Here is a 22,106-nt window from a genome sequence, read left to right on the forward strand (position 1 = left end):
AATACAAAAATTAGCCGGGCGTGGTGGCAGGTGCCTGTAATCCCAGCTACTTGGGAGGATGACACAGGAGAATCGTTTGAACCCAGGAGGTGGAGGTTGCAGTGAGTCGAGACTGCGCCATTGCACTCCAGCCTGGGCAAGAAGAGCGAAACTCCATCTCAAAAACAAACAAACAAAAAACAGGGGAAAGGAAATTACGATTTCTTGTTGGCCAATTACATGTCAAGCACGGTGCTAAATGTTTTCAAGCACTGTAAACCACCTAATTGTCCTGAACATCATTTCATTAGAGGTGTCTAATGATCAATGGTAAATTCACCTGTGCTATTATGAGGTTATACTTGATTTATCTGAGATACAAAAATAAAATCACATAAAAGGGGGCAGCCTAAGATTTGGTTGAAGCCAGCATGTTGGTCCATAGGAAAAAGGTGATAGTTGACTGATTCCTATCTGTTAAATCTGGACATTCATCCACATGTGCTCTGGGTGCTGAACTATTCTGTGCAAACACCACTTCCCTTCTCCAAAGACCCAGTGTTGCTACAAGGCTGCTGCCCGGAAATGAGCACGCCACCATTCTGATCAACTTTGGCTCCTTTTTATTCAGGAAGCATACACTAATTCTTTTTATACATTTTTTTTTTTACATTCCAGAAATAAGCGAAAATAGCAGTTTTAAATATGTTACAAAGTTGGCTTTTCAGGCTTAATAAGCTTTTTGAGAGAGGGACCAGCCAACTGACCTTTTCATCAAAGCACCAATGTATCTTCAGTCTTTTACCAAGCTCTACCACAGCTATGGTTGCCTTGGATGTGCTGCACATCCAAACCGTGTGAAAGCTATAATGGAGAGTTGCTGTGAGTCTCTCTGCAAGGCACCAAGAACAAACAGTTCAAGCTTCCTTTCTTCAGATTGAACCAAAGTTTTTGAAACTTTCAACTGCTCTCTCAAGTAGTGCTCTCTCAGCGTGAAGACTAGAATTTGTTAAAACCCATATATCACAAGATACAGTAAATCACTTCCAATATTCTGGAAATCACATGGTAGAAGTTATAAATAAATGAACACTAAAATTACTTTAAGAAAGTTTTACATCATTTAGTTGGTAAGGACATTTACGTGTACAGCACAATTTATTGTTAAACATTCTATAACTGGCTTCACACAAAGATGAAAATAGATTAATACAAAATGATCTGACATTTTCAGTAAATCTGGAATTAAGACTGGATTTTTATTGTAGTCAATATCAACTTTACATATTGTTGCAGATTGCTGTGCTATGCCCTTTAAAATGATAATTTCTCAGGGTAAAATTCCATTTGGATATGTGTTCTTGCTTGTCAAACTACTAAAATCCGAGGAACACAGCAATATCAAAGACACAAACAGTAACTGCACAATATCATCTGCTGGATTAAGCTAATACAAGTGGACAGAATTCTTTAGGTTCCAATATCTAATAAACCACTATGTGAAATGAACAAGGTGAGACATCTGAATATACTCTGCAACCGGAACATGTAGCATTTCTTTAATTCAAAAATCTGCCTCATTAGGCATTTACAAAATAAATTAGTAAGATCTCAATTTGCTTGAGGCATAACAAGCTCGTAATGGCCCACTTGGCCTTCCTGTTTGAGCTGATCTAGTAGGTCTTCCTTCCGTCTTTTTCTACCTACCACTAGGTACCTATCATGGCCCACCCCATGAGACTTACTCTTAAGACCATACTTCTGGGCAATCTGATGTATTTGCTTCCGTTCGTCATTAGTCAGCTCTCTAGAGAAAGTCAAATCTGTGTGGCTCTCAGAGCGGGCGTAGTTTCTGATGATCTGTTCAATATCTCTCTTGGCAATTTTATTCACCCTCTCTACATCCAGACCAAGCCCTTCCCGCTTATGCTGCTCTTTGACTGAGATAGGCTCCCGTATGCCCTCACCAGATTTACCTAAACCACCACCAGTCCAACCCATCTTTCTCAGCAGCTGATTTCCAATATTATCTTCTTTGATTTGCTGTTTGTAAGCCTCCTCTGCTGAGCGGCCCTGAATTTCATTTCTTGAAATCACATCTTCAACAGCTCCTTTCTTCAAGTTGTTAATGACAGTTGGCTGGGTCTTTTTGAGGGTTTTCACAGCTTCCCCAGCAGCTTCATATTTGACAGTTTTCTTCACCCCAACTGCTTCTGCAATTACTTCACTCTCTAGAATCACTTTGCATTTCCAGCGGAGGCCTGTCATCCTTTCATAGACATACTCAACTGTCATTCGGTTAAACTGAGCTGTGTCGTTCAGCGTGCACACGGGATTTGAAGAATTCTCATAAACTACAAGATCCTTTATATCTTTCTTCTTTCCAGATCCTCTGGGTGAAGAGCCTGTATGGCATTGTGAACTTTTGACAGATGGATAAGTGGGCTGTGTTTTTTGAAGAATTTTCAAAGCCTCGTCAGCAGCTGCATGTTTACTTGTTTTCTTGGTTCCATAACCTTCAGCTAAGCAGTGATCTTGTAAAAACACTCGACAACGCCATGTGCGATTTGGCATCATCTCATATTTGTATTCAATTGACATCTTGTTGAATGAGGCAGAATTGTTAAGGATACCAATTGCATCATTTGCATTTTCTGTAATGACAAAATTGGTCCAGTGTTTGGCGGAAGCATTAAAAATTGGCTGCCCAGAAGCATCTTTACCCAGCACCACCAGGTCTTCTGGTGGTTTCAGAGCTGGAGGAAATTCATAGGAGGACATGCCAATCTGACACACCACAAGGTCCTCTCCAAACGTATGCTTGAATTTCCGCCGGACAACTCTAACTTCAATACGTTTCTGTAAGAGTTTTACAGCTAGTTCTGTAGCTCGATCCCTGGACCCATTCTTGCTGCCAGCATAACCTGTAGTTAAGTAGATATTTTGGCATCTAACTTCACAAGCATAGCCATCAGTTAGAAGTTTTTTATTTTTGGGGATGTCGGCAGGAGGAATTTCCTTTAAAGGAGCATATATATATTCAGGATTTGTCTTACATGCCTGAATACAACGAGTTAACATATATGTATAATTAATTTTATCAGATCCAGAAGTCATCTCTGGATTAGAAAGGTTCTTCCAGATTGTCGCCGTTAATTTTTCAATAAAATACTGCTTCTCAGCTACCACAGACTCGGGAAATGTCTGTGATGGTGAAGGCTCAGGAGTTGACTGAGAGTTTGCCTGCTGTGATGTGGTGCCTGGGGCAGGGTTCCCACTGTCAAAATACATGTTGGCTGTTACAGGCTGGTCTTTTGTGAGAATGAATCCTGATGAATCACAATACTGAGAATTCCCATCTTGTATACTGAAAGAATCTTGAGTGTAATCTTGGTAGATGTCTCTTGGCATGCTGGCAAAATGTGTTTGTTCATTTACCTCTTTTGTTTGAGGGCCATAAGGATCTTCCTGTCTTTCATCTTTTGAACTACTAGCTACAAAATGTACAGGCTCAAAACGAGGTCTCGCATGGAATTTGGAACCGGCTTGCTTTTTAGGAGGATTTTGACCTATAGAATGAGTGAAATTTACAATTCATTAAAATGGGAATATTTCAAAAGAACCAAGCAGGAAAATAGTACCAACCATATTATTTGCAAGCTGCATTGTTGGTACGAGATACTTCCATCACAAAAACTTCACGCCATTTGGGTGAAGGGACTCAATTATCAATGTAAGATTCCAGCATAAGGAGGGACGCTCCCTGTCTTCCCACATGTAAGGGAAGACCCTTGATAGAAAATATACCATTGAGTCAAGTATGCAGGTCACCACCACACGACTGGTAGCTGCTTTTGCATCAAATGAGCTAAAGCACAGGTGAAGTGTACTCTTCACTTGTGCTGGAAGGTGAAGTGGACTGGAAGACTGTTCCAGTACAATCTCATACCACCCATGCTGAAAAGCTCACTTAAGGACTGAAAATGGAACAGATGACTCTAATGCAAGACAGATGATGAGCAGAGGCAGTTACAAAGCCTTTCTCTTTTGTATCAGAGGTGAGTGACTCTGTGATGGTGCTTTACATAGTTGTGACTAAAAAATCAAAGAAAAAGAATTATCAAAAGATTCCAAAAGTTTTCAACTTCAAAACCTCAGCTCTGACCCATTCATCACAAAAGGGTGTTTGCTCTATTTTCTTTCTAGAACAAACAACAGCTGGAAACTAATGATTTATGTGAGATGCCAAATTTAAAGCTATGGAAGAACTCTGATGAAGCTATACTAGACACTAGAGCTTCTTCCCTTTAACACTGCTCAGTAGAAAGCTTGTCCATCCTGGACCCATCCAAGAGGATTTAGTGACTTAGATGCTCAAGTGATCACAGTATAAGATTTTATTTAGAGGGCGGTTCCATGGCATAAATTTCAAGGACTGCATAATAACGTGATTTCAATATTCTTAGTTTTCAATTCTATTTAGCATCCTCAAAAAATTGTATATAATTAAAAGCTAAAACTCTTTTACCCATAAGAACTAATGTTACCAATGTTATTTGAAATCATATACCACACTCATATCATTTTTTTAAAGCCATGTTGTTTCTTCAAATCCCACCTTTCAGAAACAAGTATACTCACCATCACATGTTGAGAGGTGGCGTTTTTGACCTTTGGAAGGCTTGGACAGCACCAGATCATATGAAGGCATCTCCCCAATATCAATACCTTCAGCCATTTGGAGAATTTTTTCCATCAAGCGTGGGCTGTACCTATTTAAGTTAACATAATCTACAGTTAAAACAGGTAAGGATGTCTTTTTTAAAAAGCTTCAAAATAAGCCAGTCTTATAATTGCTCCCACAAGACTTTATCAACAGGGTATCTTGGCTATAAAAACCAAAGAATCGGCCCTAAAATATTTACCCATCAAATGAATAATTATGTTACTAATTAGGAATCAAGATTTTTCAGCATAGTTCATGATGATACTTACAAACTATTATTGGTCACCTTTGGAGGATGGAAGGAACCATGTCATTATTCTGCAAACAGGTAAATATGAAAGGAAGAAAACAAACATTTATCCTGTATTTTCCTGTATAAATTGTACTTAGAGCAACCAAAGAGATGAGGAGGAAAATGTCTTTTAGAGAAGCATTCCAGCTAATAAATGAAGGAATAGACTACTACCATTTTGTAACCTAAAATAAAATAAAAAATGATCATCAGGCGGGCATGGTGGCTCACATCTGTAATCTCAGCACTTTGGAAGGCCGATGCGGGTGGATCACTTGAGGTCAGGAGTTCGCGAACAGCCTGGCCAACATGGTGAAACTCCATCTCTACTAAAAATACAAAAATTACCCGGGCATGGTGGTGGACACCTGTAATACCAGCTACTCAGGAGGCTAAGGCAGGAAAACTGCTTGAACCTGGGAGGCAGAGACTGCAGCGAGCCGAGATCACGCCACTGCATTCCAGCCTGGGCGACAGAGCTAGACTCCATCTCAAAAAAAAAAAAAAAAAAGAAAAAATCAATGGCTGCTAAACCTATTAGGTGAAAAGCTAATGGGGGAAGAACTCACAGTCAGACCCAAGCAAATATTCTCAACTGATTATTGACAAAGGTGCCAAGGCAATTCAATGGAGGAAGGATAGCCTTCTCAACAAATGGTGCCAGAACAAGTGGGCATCCATAGGCAAAAAAAAAAACAAAAACCAATTCTACAACCTAAACCTCACACCTTACACAAAACTAACTCAAAATACATCATAAACCTAAATGTAAAACTATGAAACTTTTATTGAAAAAAAACACAGGGCCAGGCGCGGTGGCTCACGCCTGTAATCCCAGCACTTTGGGAGGCTGAGGCGGGCGGATCACGAGGTCAGGAGATCAAGACCACCCTGGCTAACACGGTGAAACCCTGTCTCTACTAAAAATACAAAAAATTAGCCGGGCGAGGTGGTGGGCACCTGTAGTCCCAGCTACTCAGGAGGCTGAGGCAGGAGAATGGCGTGAACCCCAGGGGGCGGAGCCTGCAGTGAGCCGAGATCGCGCCACTGCACTCCAGCCTGGGCAACAGCGAGACTCCATCTCAAAAAAAAAAAAAAAAAAAAAAAAAAAAAAAAAAAAAAACACAGGAGAAAATCCGTGGGATCTAGGGCTAGGCAAACAGTTCTTAGGCTTGATACCAAGCATGATCCATAAAGAAACTGGTGATAAAATGGACCTCATTGAAATTAAAAAGTTTTGGCTAGGTGTGGTGGCTCACTCCTGTAATCCCAGCACTTTGGGAGGCCGAGGTGGGCGGATCACTTGAGGTCAGGAGTTCAAGACCAGCCTGGCCAACATGGCAAACCCCCATCTCTACAAAAATAGAAAAAAAAAAATAGCTGGTCATGGTGGTACACACCTGTAGTCCAAGCTACTTGTAAGACTGAAGCAGAAGAATCACTCAAACCCAGGAGATGGAGGTTGCAGCGAGCCGAGATCGCGCCACTACACTCCAGTCTGGGTCTGGGTGACAGAGCGAGACTCCGTCTCAAAAAAACAAACAAAAAAAGAGTAAAAAGTTTTGCTTTTGAAAGACTGTGAAGAGGATGAAAAGTCAAGCTGCAGACTGGGAGAAAATATTTCTAAACCACACACTTGACAGAATAGTAGTACCTAAAACTCAATAGAAAAAAAAATCAAATTAAAAAATGAACAAAAGACATAAACAAAATATTTCACCAAAGAGGATAGACAGATTGCAAATAAGCACATGAAAAGATGTTCATCACTAGCCACCAGGGAAATGCAATTTAAAATCACAATGAGGTATCACTATACACTTATTAGAATGGCCAAAATAAAAAAGTGACAATGGCTGGGCACGGTAGCTCACGCCTGTAATCCCAGCACTTTGGGAGGCCGAGGCGGGTAGATCATGAGGTCAGGAGTTCAAGACCAGCCTGACCAACATGGTGAAACCCCGTCTCTACTAAAAATATAAAAATTAGCCTGGCGTGGTGGCGTGTACCTGTAATCCCAGAATCGCTTGAACCTGGGAGAATCGCTTGAACCTGGGAGGCAGAGGTTGCAGTGAGCTGAGATTGTGCCACTGCACTCCAGCCTGAGTGACAGAGCAAGACTCCATCTCAAAAAAAAAAAAAAAAGTGATAATACCAAATGCTGGCAAAAATGAGGAGAAACTGGATCACTCAGACATTGCTGCGGGGAATGTAAAATGATACAGTCACTCTGGAAAACAGTTTGGTAGTTTCTTATAAAACCAAACATCAGGCCAGGTGCGGTGGCTCATGCTTGTAATCCCAGCACTTTGGGAGGCCAAGGTGGGCGGATCACCTGAGGTCGGGAGTTCGAGACCAGCCTGACCAACATGGAGAAACCCCGTCTCTACTAAAAAGACAAAATTAGCCAGGCGTGATGGTGCATGCCTGTAATCCCAGCTACTCAGGAGGCTGAGGCAGGAGAATCGCTTGAACCCAGGAGGCAGACGTTGCAATGAGCCAAGATTGCACCATTGCACTCCAGCCTGGGCAACAAGAATGAAACGCCGCCTCCAAAAAAAAAAAAAAAAATCAGTTACCACTTGTTCCAGCGATTGCAATTATACTCTTGGACATTTATTCCAGAGAAATGAGAACTTACGTCCACACAAAAACCTGTACATGAATGTTCATAGCAGCTTTATTTGTAACAGCCCAAAACTACAATCAGCCCAGATGTCCTTCAACAGGTGAATAGTTAGATTCTGGTACACACATACTATGGAACACTACTTGGGACAAAAAGGAACTTTTTTTTTTTTTTTGAAAGAGTCTCACTCTGTCACCCATGCTGGAATGCAATGGTGCGATCTCGGCTCACAGCAACCTCCACCTCCTGGATTCAAGTGATTCTCCTGCCTCAGTCTCCCAAGTAGCTGGGACTATAAGCATGCACCACCATGCGGGGCTAATTTTTGTATTTTTAGTAAGACAAGGGTCTCATCATGTTGGCCAGGCTGGTGTCAAACTCCTGACCTCTCTGCCAGCCTCAGCCTTCCAAAGTGCTGGGATTACAGGCATGAGCCACCGCACCCGGCCATCTCTTTGTATTATTTCTTACAGTTGCATGTCAATCTATAATTATCTCAAGAAAAATTTCAGTTTAAAAAGCTGATCGGGGACTTTATCACCTTAATATCACTAAAAGTGGGACAACCAAACATGTACCCCACGATGTGATACAATAGGATATCACGGCACTATCTAGAAAACATTATGGTTCTCCAGAGAATTGAACCTGAACCTAATCAAGTTCCTGACTCCCTGAAACATGTGAAACACCACAAGAATGGAACTATCCAACTCCAGAATGAGGGAACAGTATGTGACAGCCCAGTTTCCTCATCAAATAAATACTGTAGAATGAAAACAAAAGGAAGAGGGAGTGGTTATAGGTTAAGGGAGATGGATCAATCAAATACATTGTATAGACTTTGTATCATGAATGAATCAAACGAGCTGTAAAAAGACATTTGAGACAAATGAAGAAAACTGAACATGCAATAGGCAATGGGTGATTTTTAAGAAATTACTGTTAATTTTGTTGAATATGAATAATGGTATGGTGACTATTTTTAAAAATTCTTATCTGATACAGATGTGTACTGAAGAATGTACAGGTGAAATGATGTCAGGATTTTAAAAAATATACTCCAGACTATTGCCCACAAAAACCTAGGGCAGAATAGATGAAGGGTAGTATGGCAGACTGCTGATGATTGCTGAGTGATGGGTACATGGGATTCATTAAACTCTTTTCTACTTTTGTGTGTTTGAAATTTTAAGACGAAGCTTTAAAATATACAATTTAAAAAATGGCTCCTGGCTGAGCACAGTGGTTCATGCCTGTAATCCCAGCAGGGATTTGTAATTGAGAGGTGGAGGTGGGCAGATCACTTGAAGCCAGGAATTCAAGACCAGCCTGGGCAACATGGCGAAACACCATCATTACAAAAACTAAAAATAACAACAAAAAACGTAGCCAGGCATGGTGACCCATGCCTGTAGTCCCAGCTACTTGGGAAGCTGAGGTGGGAGGATCACTTGAGCTGGGAAGGTCAAGGCTGCAGTGAGCTGTGATCGCACCACTGCACTCCAGCCTGGGTGACAGAGTGAGACCCTGTTTCTTTCTTTTTTTGAGAGGGAGTCTTGCTCTGTCTCCCAGGCTGGAGTGCAGTGGCACAATATTAGCTCACTGCAACCTCCACCTCCTGGGTTCAAGCACTTCTCCTGCCTCAGCCTCCCAAGTAGCTGGGATTACAGGCATGCGCCACCACGCCTGGCTAATTTTTGTATTTTTTAGTAGAGACAGAGTTTTGCCATGTTGGCCAGGCTGACCTTGAACTCCTGACTTCAGGTAATCCACCTGCCTCAGCCTCCCAAAGTGCTAGGATTACAGGTGAGCAACTGCACCTGGCTGAGACGGTCTCTTAAAAAAAAAAAAAAAAAAAGGCTCCTTATGAAGATTGGCTGCTTGATAGAATAACATTTTACTACAGAGAAACAGACACAGGAGCTCAAGTAAAGTGTTTGTTATCACGGTTACCTGCTCTCCCTTCCTACCTTCAGAGCCTTCCCCAGCCTAGGACCAAAAAAGAGATTCCTGGTAGCATTTGGGAAGAAAGTTCTGAAAATGAGTAACTATCACACCTTTACATGAATCGGTTCTGAACCAGAAGGAGGGTAACATTTTCCATTTTCAGTAGAACAGGTTGTACACCCATCACGTATCATTCCACGCAAAGCAGAAGTTAAGGCACAGTGGCCTCCCCAACAGATTGCTGGAAGCTAGCTCAGTTGTAACCTGTACTTCCCACTGACAACTGTTGCTGCTAAAGCTAGCACGAGTATTTAAATACCAAGAGTAATTTTATTTTCATTGACTCTTATCTGCACATCAGAAAGCACAGTCTAAAACACAATATGGCTGGGCGGGGTGGCTCACACCTGTAATCCCAACACTTTGGGAGGCTGAGGTGGTCAGGAGTTCAAGACCAGCTTGCCCAACATGGTGAAACCCCGTCTCTACTAAAAATACAAAAATTAGCTGGGCATGGTAGCAGGCGCCTGTAATCCTAGCTACTCAAGAGGCTGAGGCAGGAGAATCGCTTGAACCCGGGAGGCAGAGGTTGCAGTGAGCTGAGATTGCACCATTGCACTCCAGCCTGGACGACAAGAGCGAGACTCTGTCTCAAAAATAATAATAAAATAAAATAAACACAATACATTCTAATATCACTTCTATTCAAATTTGGGAGTACAATTTCCAAAGTATGAGATAAAAACAAAAGCCGGGCACGTGTGGCTCATGCCTGTAATCCCAACACTTTGGGAGGCCAAGGCAGGCGGATCACCTGAGGTCGGGAATTCGAGACCAGCCTGACCAACATAGAGAAACTCTGCCTCTACTAAAAATACAAAAATTAGCAGGGTGTGATGGCGCATGCCTGTAATCCCAGCTACTTGGGAGGCTGAGACAGGAGAATCGCTTGAACCCGGGAGGCAGAGGTTGCAGTGAGCCGAGATCGCGCCACTGCACTCCAGCCTGACAACAAGACTGAAACTCCATCTCAAAAAAAAAAAAAAAAGTCTATGAAAATGAGATGAGTCTATAAATCTTAAACTACTAATCCCATGCCTGTTATCAAAAGTGGCCCTACAACCAGGCAACTTACCTTGAATTCCAGTCAATATTCTCCAGATCTTCAGTTAGAGCCTGATTCCAAGTACAGTATACAACTGCAAACGGCATATATGTCTTACGGTGTGATGCACTTAGGGCTTACTCATTCATGCTCACTTTTCTCAGGTTTCTTCCAGCATTAGTAATTATTCTACCTACTTACTATACCCTATTCACTACATCTGCCACAAAACTCAACTTCACCCATAGGCCATAAAAATAAGTCTTTGCATAGGTTGCTGATACAGTTCTCTGTCCTTTGCTATGAAGTCATAATACTGAAGAAGCCCAGCCAGCTTGAACAATAATGAAAAAGATCGTGTAGTACCTAACAAACACTTCACTATTCAAAGAACAATGTAAATACGAATCTAGAGTGTTTAGTAAGACCACGAGGCTTCTACAATCCAGAGTAGCTATCCAAAGATAAAGAAGTGGTGCCACATATTTAAAGTAAGCCAAGGCAGTAAAGCTTTTATTATTCACTTTCTCCAGAGTCTATTTTTTAATAGTGTGTTTTAAAGTAACACCTTTAACACCAGGCATTTTAGAAAATCCACCAAGAAAAGCACCTACATTCCCAACCACTGGCCGGGAGCGGTGGCTCACACCTGTAATCCTAACACTCTGGGAGACCAAGGCAAGAGGATCACTTAAGCCCAGGAGTTCAAGATCAGCGTGGGCAACATGGCAAGACCCTGTCTCTACAAAGAAAAAAAAAAGAAAAAGCTGGGCGCGGTGGCATACACCTGTAATCCCAGCTACTCAAATCACTTGAGCCTAGGAAGTTGAGGCTACAGTGAGCTGTGATCACACCACTGTACTCCAGCCTGGGTGACAGAGTAAGAACCTGTCTCAAAAAGTTATAATAACCCCAACCACTGATAACTTCATCAACATGTTGGGTTTTTTTTTTAATTAATTTTTTTTTTTGAGACTGAGTCTCACTCTATTGCCCAGGCTGGAGTGCAATGGCGTGACCTTGGCTCACTGCAGCCTCTGCCTCCTCAGTTCAAGTGATTCTCCTGCCTCAGCCTCCCGAGTAGCTGGGATTACAGGAGCGCACCATCATGCCCGACTAATTTTTGTATTTTTAGTAGAGACAGGGTTTCACCATGTTGGCCATGTTGGTCTCGAACTCCTGACCTCGTGATCTGCCTGCCTCAGCCCCCCAAAGTGCTGAGATTACAGGCATGAGCCACCGTGTCCGGCCATGTTGGAGTTTATTTTTTAATGCTTTTTCTGTGTTTTCCATAGCTCCCCGTCACTATCAAGTCATCTATGTTGATTTGAAATCTGGTGGGGTTTTTTGTTTTTAGTTTAATTTATCATAAGCCTTTTCTCCACATCATTACCACATGAGTTTTAATGGCTATACAGTATTTATATTATTGAATAAAATGTAAGATATCATTAAGGCAAGTCTAATATAGTAATTTTTTAAGATGCACGCATACTGTATTTTTAAGTCTGCTAAGTTACCCTTTAGATTATAAATGCTTAAAAAAGAAAACCAGGCCGGGCATGGTGGCTCATGCCTGTAATCCCAGCACTTTGGGAGGCCGAGGCAGGCGGATCACTTGAGGCTAGGAGTTCAAGACCAGCCTGGACAACATGGTGAAACCCTGTCTCTATTAAAAATACAAAAATTAGCCAGTTGTGGTGGCATGCACCTGTAGACCCAGCTACTCGGGAGGCTGAGGCAGGAGAATCGCTTGAACCCGGGAGGCGGAGGTTGCAGTGAGCCGAGATCACAGGCTGCACTCCAGCCTTGGCGACAGAGCAAGACTGTCTCAAAAGAGAAAGAAAAAAAAGAACCCCAAAATTCTGAGGTTTTATGGTTCTCGAAAGTAGCTGATATTATACCAAGCTTTTGGAAACCAGGATGTGACTCAACTATCCCACCATATCTAGCACATAAAAAGATGATTTCTAATGAACAAAAACATCTGTCTTCATAAGTTTTACATCTCTGGACACAAGACAGGTGCATATATATGCATACTTATGAATAACGTAAACCACTATAATATACAACGGCAGCTGAAATTTAATAAATATTCAGTAATAGATGCTTACAAAACTTTTTTTTTTTTTTTTTTTGAGATGGACTCTCACTCTGGCGCCCAAGCTGAAGTGCAATGACGCGATCTCGGCTCACTGTAACCCCTGCTTCCCAGGTTCAAGCAATTCTCCCACCTCAACCTCCCAAGTAGCTGGGACTACAAGCACCCGTCACCACGCCCGAGTTTTACCACGTTGGTCATGCTGGTCTCAAACTCCTGACCTCACGTGATCTGCCCGCCTCGGGCTCCCAAAGTGCTGGGATTACAGGCATGGGCCACCGGGCACGGCCTTTTTACAAAACTTTAAAAAAGTATATTAAACTGTTCTACTAAGTTCAAATAAAAAAGCTGAGATTTGAAAATTAAGCAAAGATTAAAGTTTCCAAGTATAAAATTGTTTATTCAAAACTATTCATAAGGAAAACTAATTAAAAAAAAAACAACTTTTCATAAGACTTGGGCCAGAGCCTGGCGAAATGGCTGACGCCTATAATCCCAGCACTTTGGGAGGCCCAGGTGGGCGGCTCACCTGAGGTCAGGACCAGCCTGGCAAACGTGGTGAAACCCCGTCTCTACTGAAAATACAAACAAAATTAGCTGGGAGTGGTGGTGCACGCCTGTAATCCCAGCTACTCGGAAGGTGGAGGCAGGAGAATCGCTTGAACTCGGGAGGTGGAGGCTGCACTGAGCTGAGACCACACCATTGCACTTCAGCCTGGGTGACAGAGCAAGGTTCTCTCAAAAAAAAAAAAAAAAAAAAAAAAAAAAAAAAAGAAGAAGAAGAAGAAAAAAAAAAGCTGGGAGCAGTGGCTCATGCCTGTAATCTCAGCACTTTGGGAGGCCGAGGCGGGCAGATCATCTGAGGTCGGGAGTTCGAGACCAGCCTGACCAACATGGAGAAACCCTGCCTCGGCTAAAAATACAAAATTACTCGGGCGTGGTGGTTGCAAGCCTGTAATCCCAGCTACTAGAGAGGTTGAGGCAGGAGAATCGCTTGAACCCGGGAGGCAGAGGTTGCGGTGAGCCGAGATTGCGCCACTGCACTCCAGCCTGGGAAACAAGAGCGAAACATTGTCACAAAAAAAAAAAAAAAAAAAGAAAAGAAAAAAAGACTCGGGCCAGGCGCAGTGGCTCACCCTTGTAATCCCAGCACTCTGGGAGGCCAAGGCGAGTGGATCACTTGAGCTCAGGAGTTCAAGATCAGCCTGAGCCACACAGGGAAACCCCATCTCTATTAAAACAACAACAATTGATAAGACTCCTCATATCGTAAGTTAATAACATACACCCAGATTATTGATAATCTTTCAAAAGCTCCCACACCCATTTCATTAGCTAGTGATTTATGCACTCTCCCTACTATGTGCACAGTTTTGCAACATGAGCCCAGCCAGCATCTACCTTCCAAACACCAGTCTTGTATCAACCAGGTAAAGACAAATAAGGGAGCAAAGCTGGTTTCATTTTAAGGTATATTTTATCTATTAATTAATGTCTCATCAAAGGTAAATACTAGGCCAGGATTCTCCTTCTAATCTTACTGATCAACAATGACTGGAAAACTAAATGCCCCAGTTAATCAAACTGCTTTATTAAATATAAAGACACTATCTACAATTTTAACTAAAAATCACACAGTTCTTTAGGCATTCATATGTACAATTATTTAAGTGCTGTAGATGTAGTTGGTCAGAAAACTGAACTAATTTTTCAGTAGCCACAAGACATATCTTAGAAATTGCTTGCAGAAAAAAATTACTGGTTGTTTACTTGGACGAAACAGACAAATGAAAAAATGAAGTGAAACAATTTTAGCCATTTGAGCTTTCTGGTTGCCTGGACAATGAGGGAGAAAATGATTAAAAAAGAATAGAAACATTTTTATTTTATCCTACAAAGCAGTGGTTCTGAGAGTGCTGATCTCTGGATCAGCAACATCGGCATCACCTGGGAACTTGTCAACAATACAAATTCTGAGGCCCCACCTCAGACCTACGGAGTCAGACACCCTGGGGCTGGGACCCAGCAATCTGTTTTAACAAGCCTAACAGGTGATTTTGATGTGTACTTAAGTTTGAAATCCCCAGTTACAGAGTCAAGAAGATATTCAAATTTGTTCTGTGGAAATTGCCACCATCACCAAAAGGAATGAAATATGGTCTGTTTCCCTGCACATTTGAGTTCCTCCTGGCTCGGTCTTATGATGAAGGAATTTTCAAAGATTTCTTTGACCTAGAAGTTTATTTCAGCTCCAAGTAAAATGGAATACAAAACATTTTGCCAGAGGGAAAAAAGAGCAAGGAAATTCCTTTGTGCTATTCTTCACAGCCTGTTCCAGAAGTCAAGTGATAAACCTTGAGCAACAAATCAACAATTTAAGGCCAGGTGCAGTGACTCACTCCTGTAATCCCAGCACTTTGGGAAGCCGAGGCTGGCGGATCACTTGAGCCCAGGAGTTCGAGACCAGCCTGGCCAAAATGGCGAAACCCCATCTCTACCAAAAATACAAAAATGAGCCGGGTGTGGTGGTGCATGCCTGCAATCCCAGCTACTTGGGAGGCTGAGACATGAGAACTGCTTGAACCCAGGAGGTGGAGGTTGTAGTGAGCCAAGATCGTGCCACCACACTCCTGCCTGGGCGATAGAGCAAGACTCTGTCTCAAAAAAAAAAAAAAAATTAACAATTTAAATTTAGAAAGAGCTATTTCACCATGTATTCTGCAATTCACTTGAGAGAAGAGTATTCTGCCACAGAAAACAAGAACTCTACCAAAATCTACATTAACATCAACAAGTATTGGAACACAAGTTTTACCCACCTGAAGATGAGAGGTAACATAAAGCCCATCTAAAGACTGCACTTGGTCCCTAGCTTCCAAGATTCTTCATTGGCCCTTCCCTTTCTTCTATATGGAAGCTATCAGATATAATGCAAATATTACTTTTCAGTTAAGCTATTTGATAATGTAATGGCAATTCTTGTATTAACTAAACTGACTTAGCTACAATGTAACATGGTGACTATAGCATACATAGTATCCACAGATGCACCTGTGTGCACACACAACAGCCTGCAATGCTTGAGCCTTTAACACCGACTACCATTGGTCTACTTTGTGTTTTTAATGCCCTGGTTATGTACAAGGGTGTTGTTCTTGGAATTAAATCCTGAGATACAATGATGTGGCTTATGTCAGTTACTTGCTTTCACTCATGATCCATCCTTCCCAAATATGGCAGCTGTGGCTCAGTGGAAAGAGCATCAGTCTGGGCATCAGAAGACCTGGGTCCTAGCCCCAGCTGTAAGACCTTGGAAACGTCACTTAACTTCTTGGCCTCCACTGATTTAGCAGTAAAAATGAGATGCCACCTAATCCCCAAGGTTGTAGGAAATAATAAATATTTAAAATGTGTTATACATCATAAAGCTGTATACATCCACTCACTCCACACATATTTATTGAGCAGCTATTATTTAGCAGGCAATCTTCTAGGCACTGAGGATAAAGGTGTAAACAAGAAAGCAAAATCCCTATCCCTAAGGGAGCTTCCATTGTAGTGGGAAGGTAAGATTTATTATTAACAAAAAGGATGGTTATCCTCATTTAAGTTTTTGTTTTTATTTTAAGGATTCAGATTTCCAACAGCCTTCTGTGATATTATGGAGACTTATGATTATAGGATAAAGGTAACTTTTGAACTCAAGAACAACACTGTTAGACAAAGGTCAAGTAGGTTTATCTGACTTGTTTAATAACTAAGGCTTCTTCAGTTGTAACCAGTTCCTTCTAATCATTATCTCTGGAGGTAGAAATTATGCTAACCTAGAGAAGACAGAAAAATAATGTCTGTGATGAGAACAAAGTATATCACACTGAATGCCATGTTCAATAATTAAGGGCAGGAGTAGACAATACTATTTTTCTGCATCTGTTACAGTCACTCCTGGAACTGAACTGGCCAAAATTGACATGATCATATTCCAGAATCTCTCACCCTTCCTGATTAAAAAAAAAAAAAAACTATGATTGCAGGAATGTCAAAAGAAGTCCTCTCCCAGTCTATCAAAGAATGACTAGTCTAGTATAGGGCCGATTTAGGGGTTCTGAAGGACAGAGGTCCAAGTAGCCTGTTCAAAAAAAAAAAAAAAAACACACTGCGTTGGAACCATACTGCAGTCTCCATTGAATGCAAAGAGCTTTCAAAGAGGCCTGTTCAAAACGTCACCAGGTTCTAGGAAAGGGGGAAAAAACAAACACACACACACCCCCACCCCCACCACAGACACACACACCTAAAACCTCACTCAGAGCCAAATGTTAATCCTTCTGATCCCATTTAGGGTAAAAAGAGGGCAATCCATTTGTACAGTAGATATATCCATTTCTTTGTTTGAGTCCAGACACATTATGCGCAAATCTACAAGCAAGGCTGACGCTGCTGCGGCTCAGAGAGCTGATACGTACCGCCTCCCCAGGAGAAGACAGTAAGACCCTGCTAGGGGGCTGCAAGTAGAGGGGGATATTTAAGAGGAATGGAAAAAGAGTGGTCAGGAGGAGACTAGAACAGTGGGGTCCCCTCGCCCTTCCCCCACAACCCCAACTGTCGAATATATTCTCTGCGGATACTGCATCCTTGGAAGGCCCTACGCAGGTCCGAGATGCTGCTATTCATCATTTCCCACGTCCTCTAATACCGCCACCAACTTACAATGACCACTTCTCAATAATCCTCTTCTAGGCGCTGCTTCATCTCCATCCCTGGTCCTGGAGAGGCCGCTTCCGCGATCTCTGCACCCTCCTAGCTGTTATGTCATGCCCAGCCACCACAGTTGGCCACCCCACCCCCAGGCCAATAGTGATCCCTCTAGTGCCCTCCAGCACCTCCAAATCTCCAGCCTCCAAGCTATCCTCCGCATCCCGCCCCCGTCCCTATCCCAACCACCATCATCGATCCCTCCAGCGCCGTCCCTAACCCGATCCCCCATCACCGATCTCTCACCCCCGTCCCTAACCCGACACCCACACCTTCCTCACCTGCAGCCCAGGAAGACGTGGTTGGTCCAGGCGGCGGAGAGCGCGAGGAGCTGGTCGAGGGCAGCCCCAGGATAGCTGTGCAGGTGCCGACAGATGAAGCTGCGCCGCAGAGCCCACTGCCAGTCACTTTCGTGGCTATAGCGCCACTGCTCCAGCACTGGCTCGGGCGGGGGCGGCGGGAGGGGCGGCAGCGGCGGCGGCGGGAGGGGGGGCAGCGGCGGCGGCGACAGGAAGTCGCCCCCCAACAGCAGACGTCCTCCAGCCATCTTCTCCGCCCCCAAGCAGGGACCCCAGGGACGAAGCCGACTACGGACCCGCGAGCTAGGCAGCTAGCAAGCGGGCGGAAACGGGGGGCCGGTGGGAGGGGCCGGGTAAGGAGGGGCGCGCTGAGGGGCGAAGATCAACTCTCGGGGGGACTGGAGTGTGTGGGTAGGGGCCACCGTTAGGAGGAAAAGAGGAGCACGAGCTCGCGTCCCGACACCGGGGTGCACGTCCCCTGCACTCCTCTAACTCGTGGAAGAGCAGAAGGGCTTCCGCCGCACTCACGCGCGAGCCGGGGAGGCCGAGTCACGCTCCGCACCTCCACGGATCCGCAGACCCACGCACTGAGCGGAGAGCGATAAAAGACCCCAGCACGCTCTGCTCCCCTCCTCTAGGTTCTAGCCTACCTACCCGCGTGCCGTCCGGGGTTGTGAGGCCAGTGCGCTTGCGCCGCGGCTGTTCCCTAACTTCCAAATCCCGTCGCAGAATCTCGCGCGACGTACTTTTTTCCCTCCAGTGACGACTACGGGCCTTTGACGCACTACGGTGAGAAGCGGAGGGCGGGGACTCCAGAAAGGGAATTTAGGAAGGTTCTCTGAGGTTCGAGAATATGGTTAGAAGGTGCCCTCAGATGAATGTTGGTAGCCCACGGCTCGTCTGACGCTTTTCCCTGGATTTTTAAGTGGCGCGACAGTGAGACCATGTTCCTTGTAAGGGATTTAGGTCTGCAATGGACTTTACATTAAGACAAAACAAAACAGTCAGCTCCCCGAGGTGCGTTTTCTTCAGAGAGTAGCTTGAAATGCTCTGTGCATCGTGCATCATTAGCTTTGTGTAATAGCTTACTGCGAAAACGTAGTAAAAAATGAAACACTTGCCAAGAAAATCATCCACAGCGCCGCTTCTCAAGTTAGCCAGTTTCAAGTCCATACTGTATCCCAATTACGAACACAGACACTGTTTACACAGTTCTGATCACGATTGCAAGTAAGTCTGTATTTCACGTATCAACTTAAGTGCAAAAGATTACAAGATACAAAAGGGGCCCAGAGAAGAGGGTACTGCAAGGTAGCAAGCCGCTCAATCACTGTAGCCAAATGTATCACTCCACCCCGAGTCAGCTTCACTCAAAAACTTCAGTCCCTATCTGCCAACCTGTGTCACGAAAGCAGTTAATCAATGAGTGTATGTCGGCGGGAATTTACACAGCACCTACTGTGTGCTCAATACAGCAAGAGTACAAAAAAGAAGGAAAGAAAATGGGTTTTCTCTGTTGTCCTGGAATTGACTACAATCTTGGTGGGGAGAAATAGCCCTGCATAAAACTAAATATTCCACGAGGAGCCGGACCATTGGATGAGGTGGCTTTGACACACTACCATCTTTAACTCTCTAATGACGTATTTCTAATTATATGACACTTTATGTGTAGGGGTGTATTAGACTGAGAGGAGCAGAAGATAACAGCACTTTACACACTTTCATAATTTATTTCCACGTCTTTCTCCGTGGTGGGCATTCAAGTTTACTGGGGTAACAATCGAACTGTTTTTAAAAAGTTCACAAGGTGATACATGCTGTGAAGAAAATAAAACAGGCCGGGTGCGGTGGCTCACGCCTGTCATCCCAGCACTTTGGGAGGCCGAGGCAGGAGGATTACTTGAGGTCAGGAGTTCGAGACCAGCCTGGCCAACATGGTGAAACCCCCGTCTCCACTAAAAATACAAAAATTAGCTGGGCGTGGTGGCAGGCGCCTGTAATCCCAGCTACTCGTGAGGCTGAGGCAGGAGAATCGCTTGAACCCGGGAGGCAGAGGTTGCAGTGAGCCAATATCACGCCACTACACTCCAGCCTGGGCAATGGAGTGAGACTCCGTTTCAAAAAAAGAAAAAAAGAAAGAAAGAAAAGAAAGAAAACAGAGCAGGGCAAAGGCAAATGACTGGGGGAACACTAGATGAGGAGTCAGGTGACCTAAATTCTCATCTCATCATTGCCAACAACTATCTCTACAGCCTTCGGCAAGACACTTCACCTCTGTGGCCTTATTTTTCTCACTCATACAATCATTACTTGAATTTATTATCTCTAACCTTCCTTCATAGTACTATATTCTTTGATTTGATGGTTCAGAGACTAACATTACCTCAATAAACATGAATGCCCACCATAGAGAAAGACAGACATGGAAATACAGAATTCTGAAACTGAAAAGTGCTGTTCTCTTCTCTTCTCAGTCCAATACACCCCTATGCATAAGGTGTCATATAGTTAGAAATATGTCATTAGAGAGTTAAAGAGGGCACTGAGTCAAAGCCACCTCATCCAGTGGTCCTACTGCTGGTGGCACATTTAGTTTTATATAGGGCTATTTCTCCCCACCCAGCTTGTAATCAATTTCAGGACAACAGAGAAAAACCACTTGCTTTCCTTTTTGTATTCTTGCTGTATTCCACTGGAATGTCAGTTACATGAAAGCATGGAACTCGTCTGTTTTGCTCGTAGCACCTACACCTTGATCCTGCAGGCACTCCAGAGATATTTGTTGAATTAAATGCATAAATGAATGAAGCTCTTCCTTTTGTCCCAACCCAGTGAAAATCATTTCCTTGGAGCCTACATTTTAAGCTGATTTGTTATTTTATAATTAGATTAATTTCAGCCTGCTATTGTTTGAGTGTGTCCCCTTCAAAATTTAAGTGTTGAAACTTAATGGCTGATGTGATGGTATTAAAAGGTGGGGCCTTTAAGAGGTCATTAAGCCATGAGAGCTCCCCCCTCAGGAATGGGATTAAGGCCCTAATGAAAGAGGCTTTAATCAGTGTTTGGTCACTTGCCCTTTGCCTTCTGCCTTGTGAGGATATAACACTCCTCTCCCCTTGTTGCAGGAGGATGCAGCAACAAGGCACCATCTTAAAAGCAGAGAGCAGAGAGCTGCCCCAACCAGACAACTGAAACTTCTGGTGCCTTAATCTTGGATTTCCCAGGCTCTGGAACTCTGAGAAATGAATGTATATTCTTTGTAAGTCTCAGGTTTCAGTATCTTGTTATAGCAGCATAAATGGACTAAGACATAGCCTAAGTTGCCAACTTTCACCAAAATCAGCATTGTAATAAATATACATCTTTCCTAGAAAACAATCTGTGAAAAGATAAACTACTTCCTCTCAGCCTGGATTAAAACTTTTCCGTTATATAGAAACAAATAATTGTAATCTGACTTTTGAAATTAGATTACAAAATAAAAGATGTTGAAACTGATGTAAGAGGCCATCTGCTCTGGAACAACCATAACAGGATTCCATTTGTAAATCCCACTAAGGAATAAGCAGTTTCATCCATAGAACACAAATTTCCAGGATTCTCCATGTCCTTCTCTCCCTGGTATCCTTCTGATTACAAAAAATCCATCAGCCAATCTATTTTAGCCCATTCTTTTCTCACAGCCACAGATGGTTTCTCAGTGAGCAGGAGTTAAAACCCCTGAGCAGAAATACATTAGTCGAAGAGAGGTGTAGGTGTAGATAATAAAGGTCACCATTACAATCCTAAACAATCCAGAAGGCTGGGCGCGGTGGCTCACGCCTGTAATCCCAGCACTTTGGGAGGCCAAGGCGGGCGGGTCACTTGAGGTCAGGAGTTTGAGACCAGCCTGGCCAACATGGTGAAACCCCATCTCTACTAAAAATACAAAAATTAGCCGTGCATGGTGGCATACACCTGTAGTCTCAGCTACTCAGGAGGCTGAGGCAGGAGAATTGCTTGAACCTGGGAGGTGGAGGTTGCAGTGAGCTGAGACCGCGCCACTACACCCCAGCCTGGGCAACAGAGCAAGACTCCGTCTCAAAAAAGAAAAAAAAAACAAAAATAAAAACAATCCGGACACCACCTGTAAGCCTCCATCCTCCTCCCCTCTATTGCAGGGGTCTGTCACTGTCCTTTTTTTTTTTTTTTTTTTTGAGACGGAGTCTCGCTCTAATCCACTGTCGCCCAGGCTGGAGTGCAGTGGCACAATCTCAGCTCACTG

General features: G+C 43.4%; 1 protein-coding gene across 1 annotated transcript; it reads right to left on the reverse strand.

Moving 5' to 3' along the window:
- Positions 1 to 582: 582 nt before the first annotated feature.
- On the reverse strand, positions 583 to 18,517 carry NKRF (NFKB repressing factor). The gene is made up of 3 exons (XM_030806672.1): positions 17,822 to 18,517; positions 4,621 to 4,751; positions 583 to 3,548 (listed from the first exon to the last, which is right to left on the reverse strand). Exons 1-3 carry the CDS (start codon positions 18,085 to 18,087, stop codon positions 1,591 to 1,593), a joined length of 2,355 nt encoding a protein of 784 aa, XP_030662532.1. The 5' UTR covers positions 18,088 to 18,517; the 3' UTR covers positions 583 to 1,590.
- Positions 18,518 to 22,106: the final 3,589 nt, after the last annotated feature.

This window comes from Nomascus leucogenys, chromosome X (assembly GCF_006542625.1).
Source record: "Nomascus leucogenys isolate Asia chromosome X, Asia_NLE_v1, whole genome shotgun sequence".
NCBI classification, from domain to species: Eukaryota; Metazoa; Chordata; class Mammalia; order Primates; family Hylobatidae; genus Nomascus; species Nomascus leucogenys.

Bases quoted from the DNA above. Each gene is read 5' to 3' on its own strand.
- NKRF (XM_030806672.1), bottom strand. From the start codon at position 18,087: ATGGCTGGAGGACGTCTGCTGTTGGGGGGCGACTTCCTGTCGCCGCCG. The intron at 4,752-17,821 runs GTGAGGAAGGTG...TAACTTAAATAG, and splicing joins CACGTCTTCCTGGGCTGCAG to GTACAGCCCACGCTTGATGG. The intron at 3,549-4,620 runs GTGAGTATACTT...CTCATTCTATAG, and splicing joins CCACCTCTCAACATGTGATG to GTCAAAATCCTCCTAAAAAG.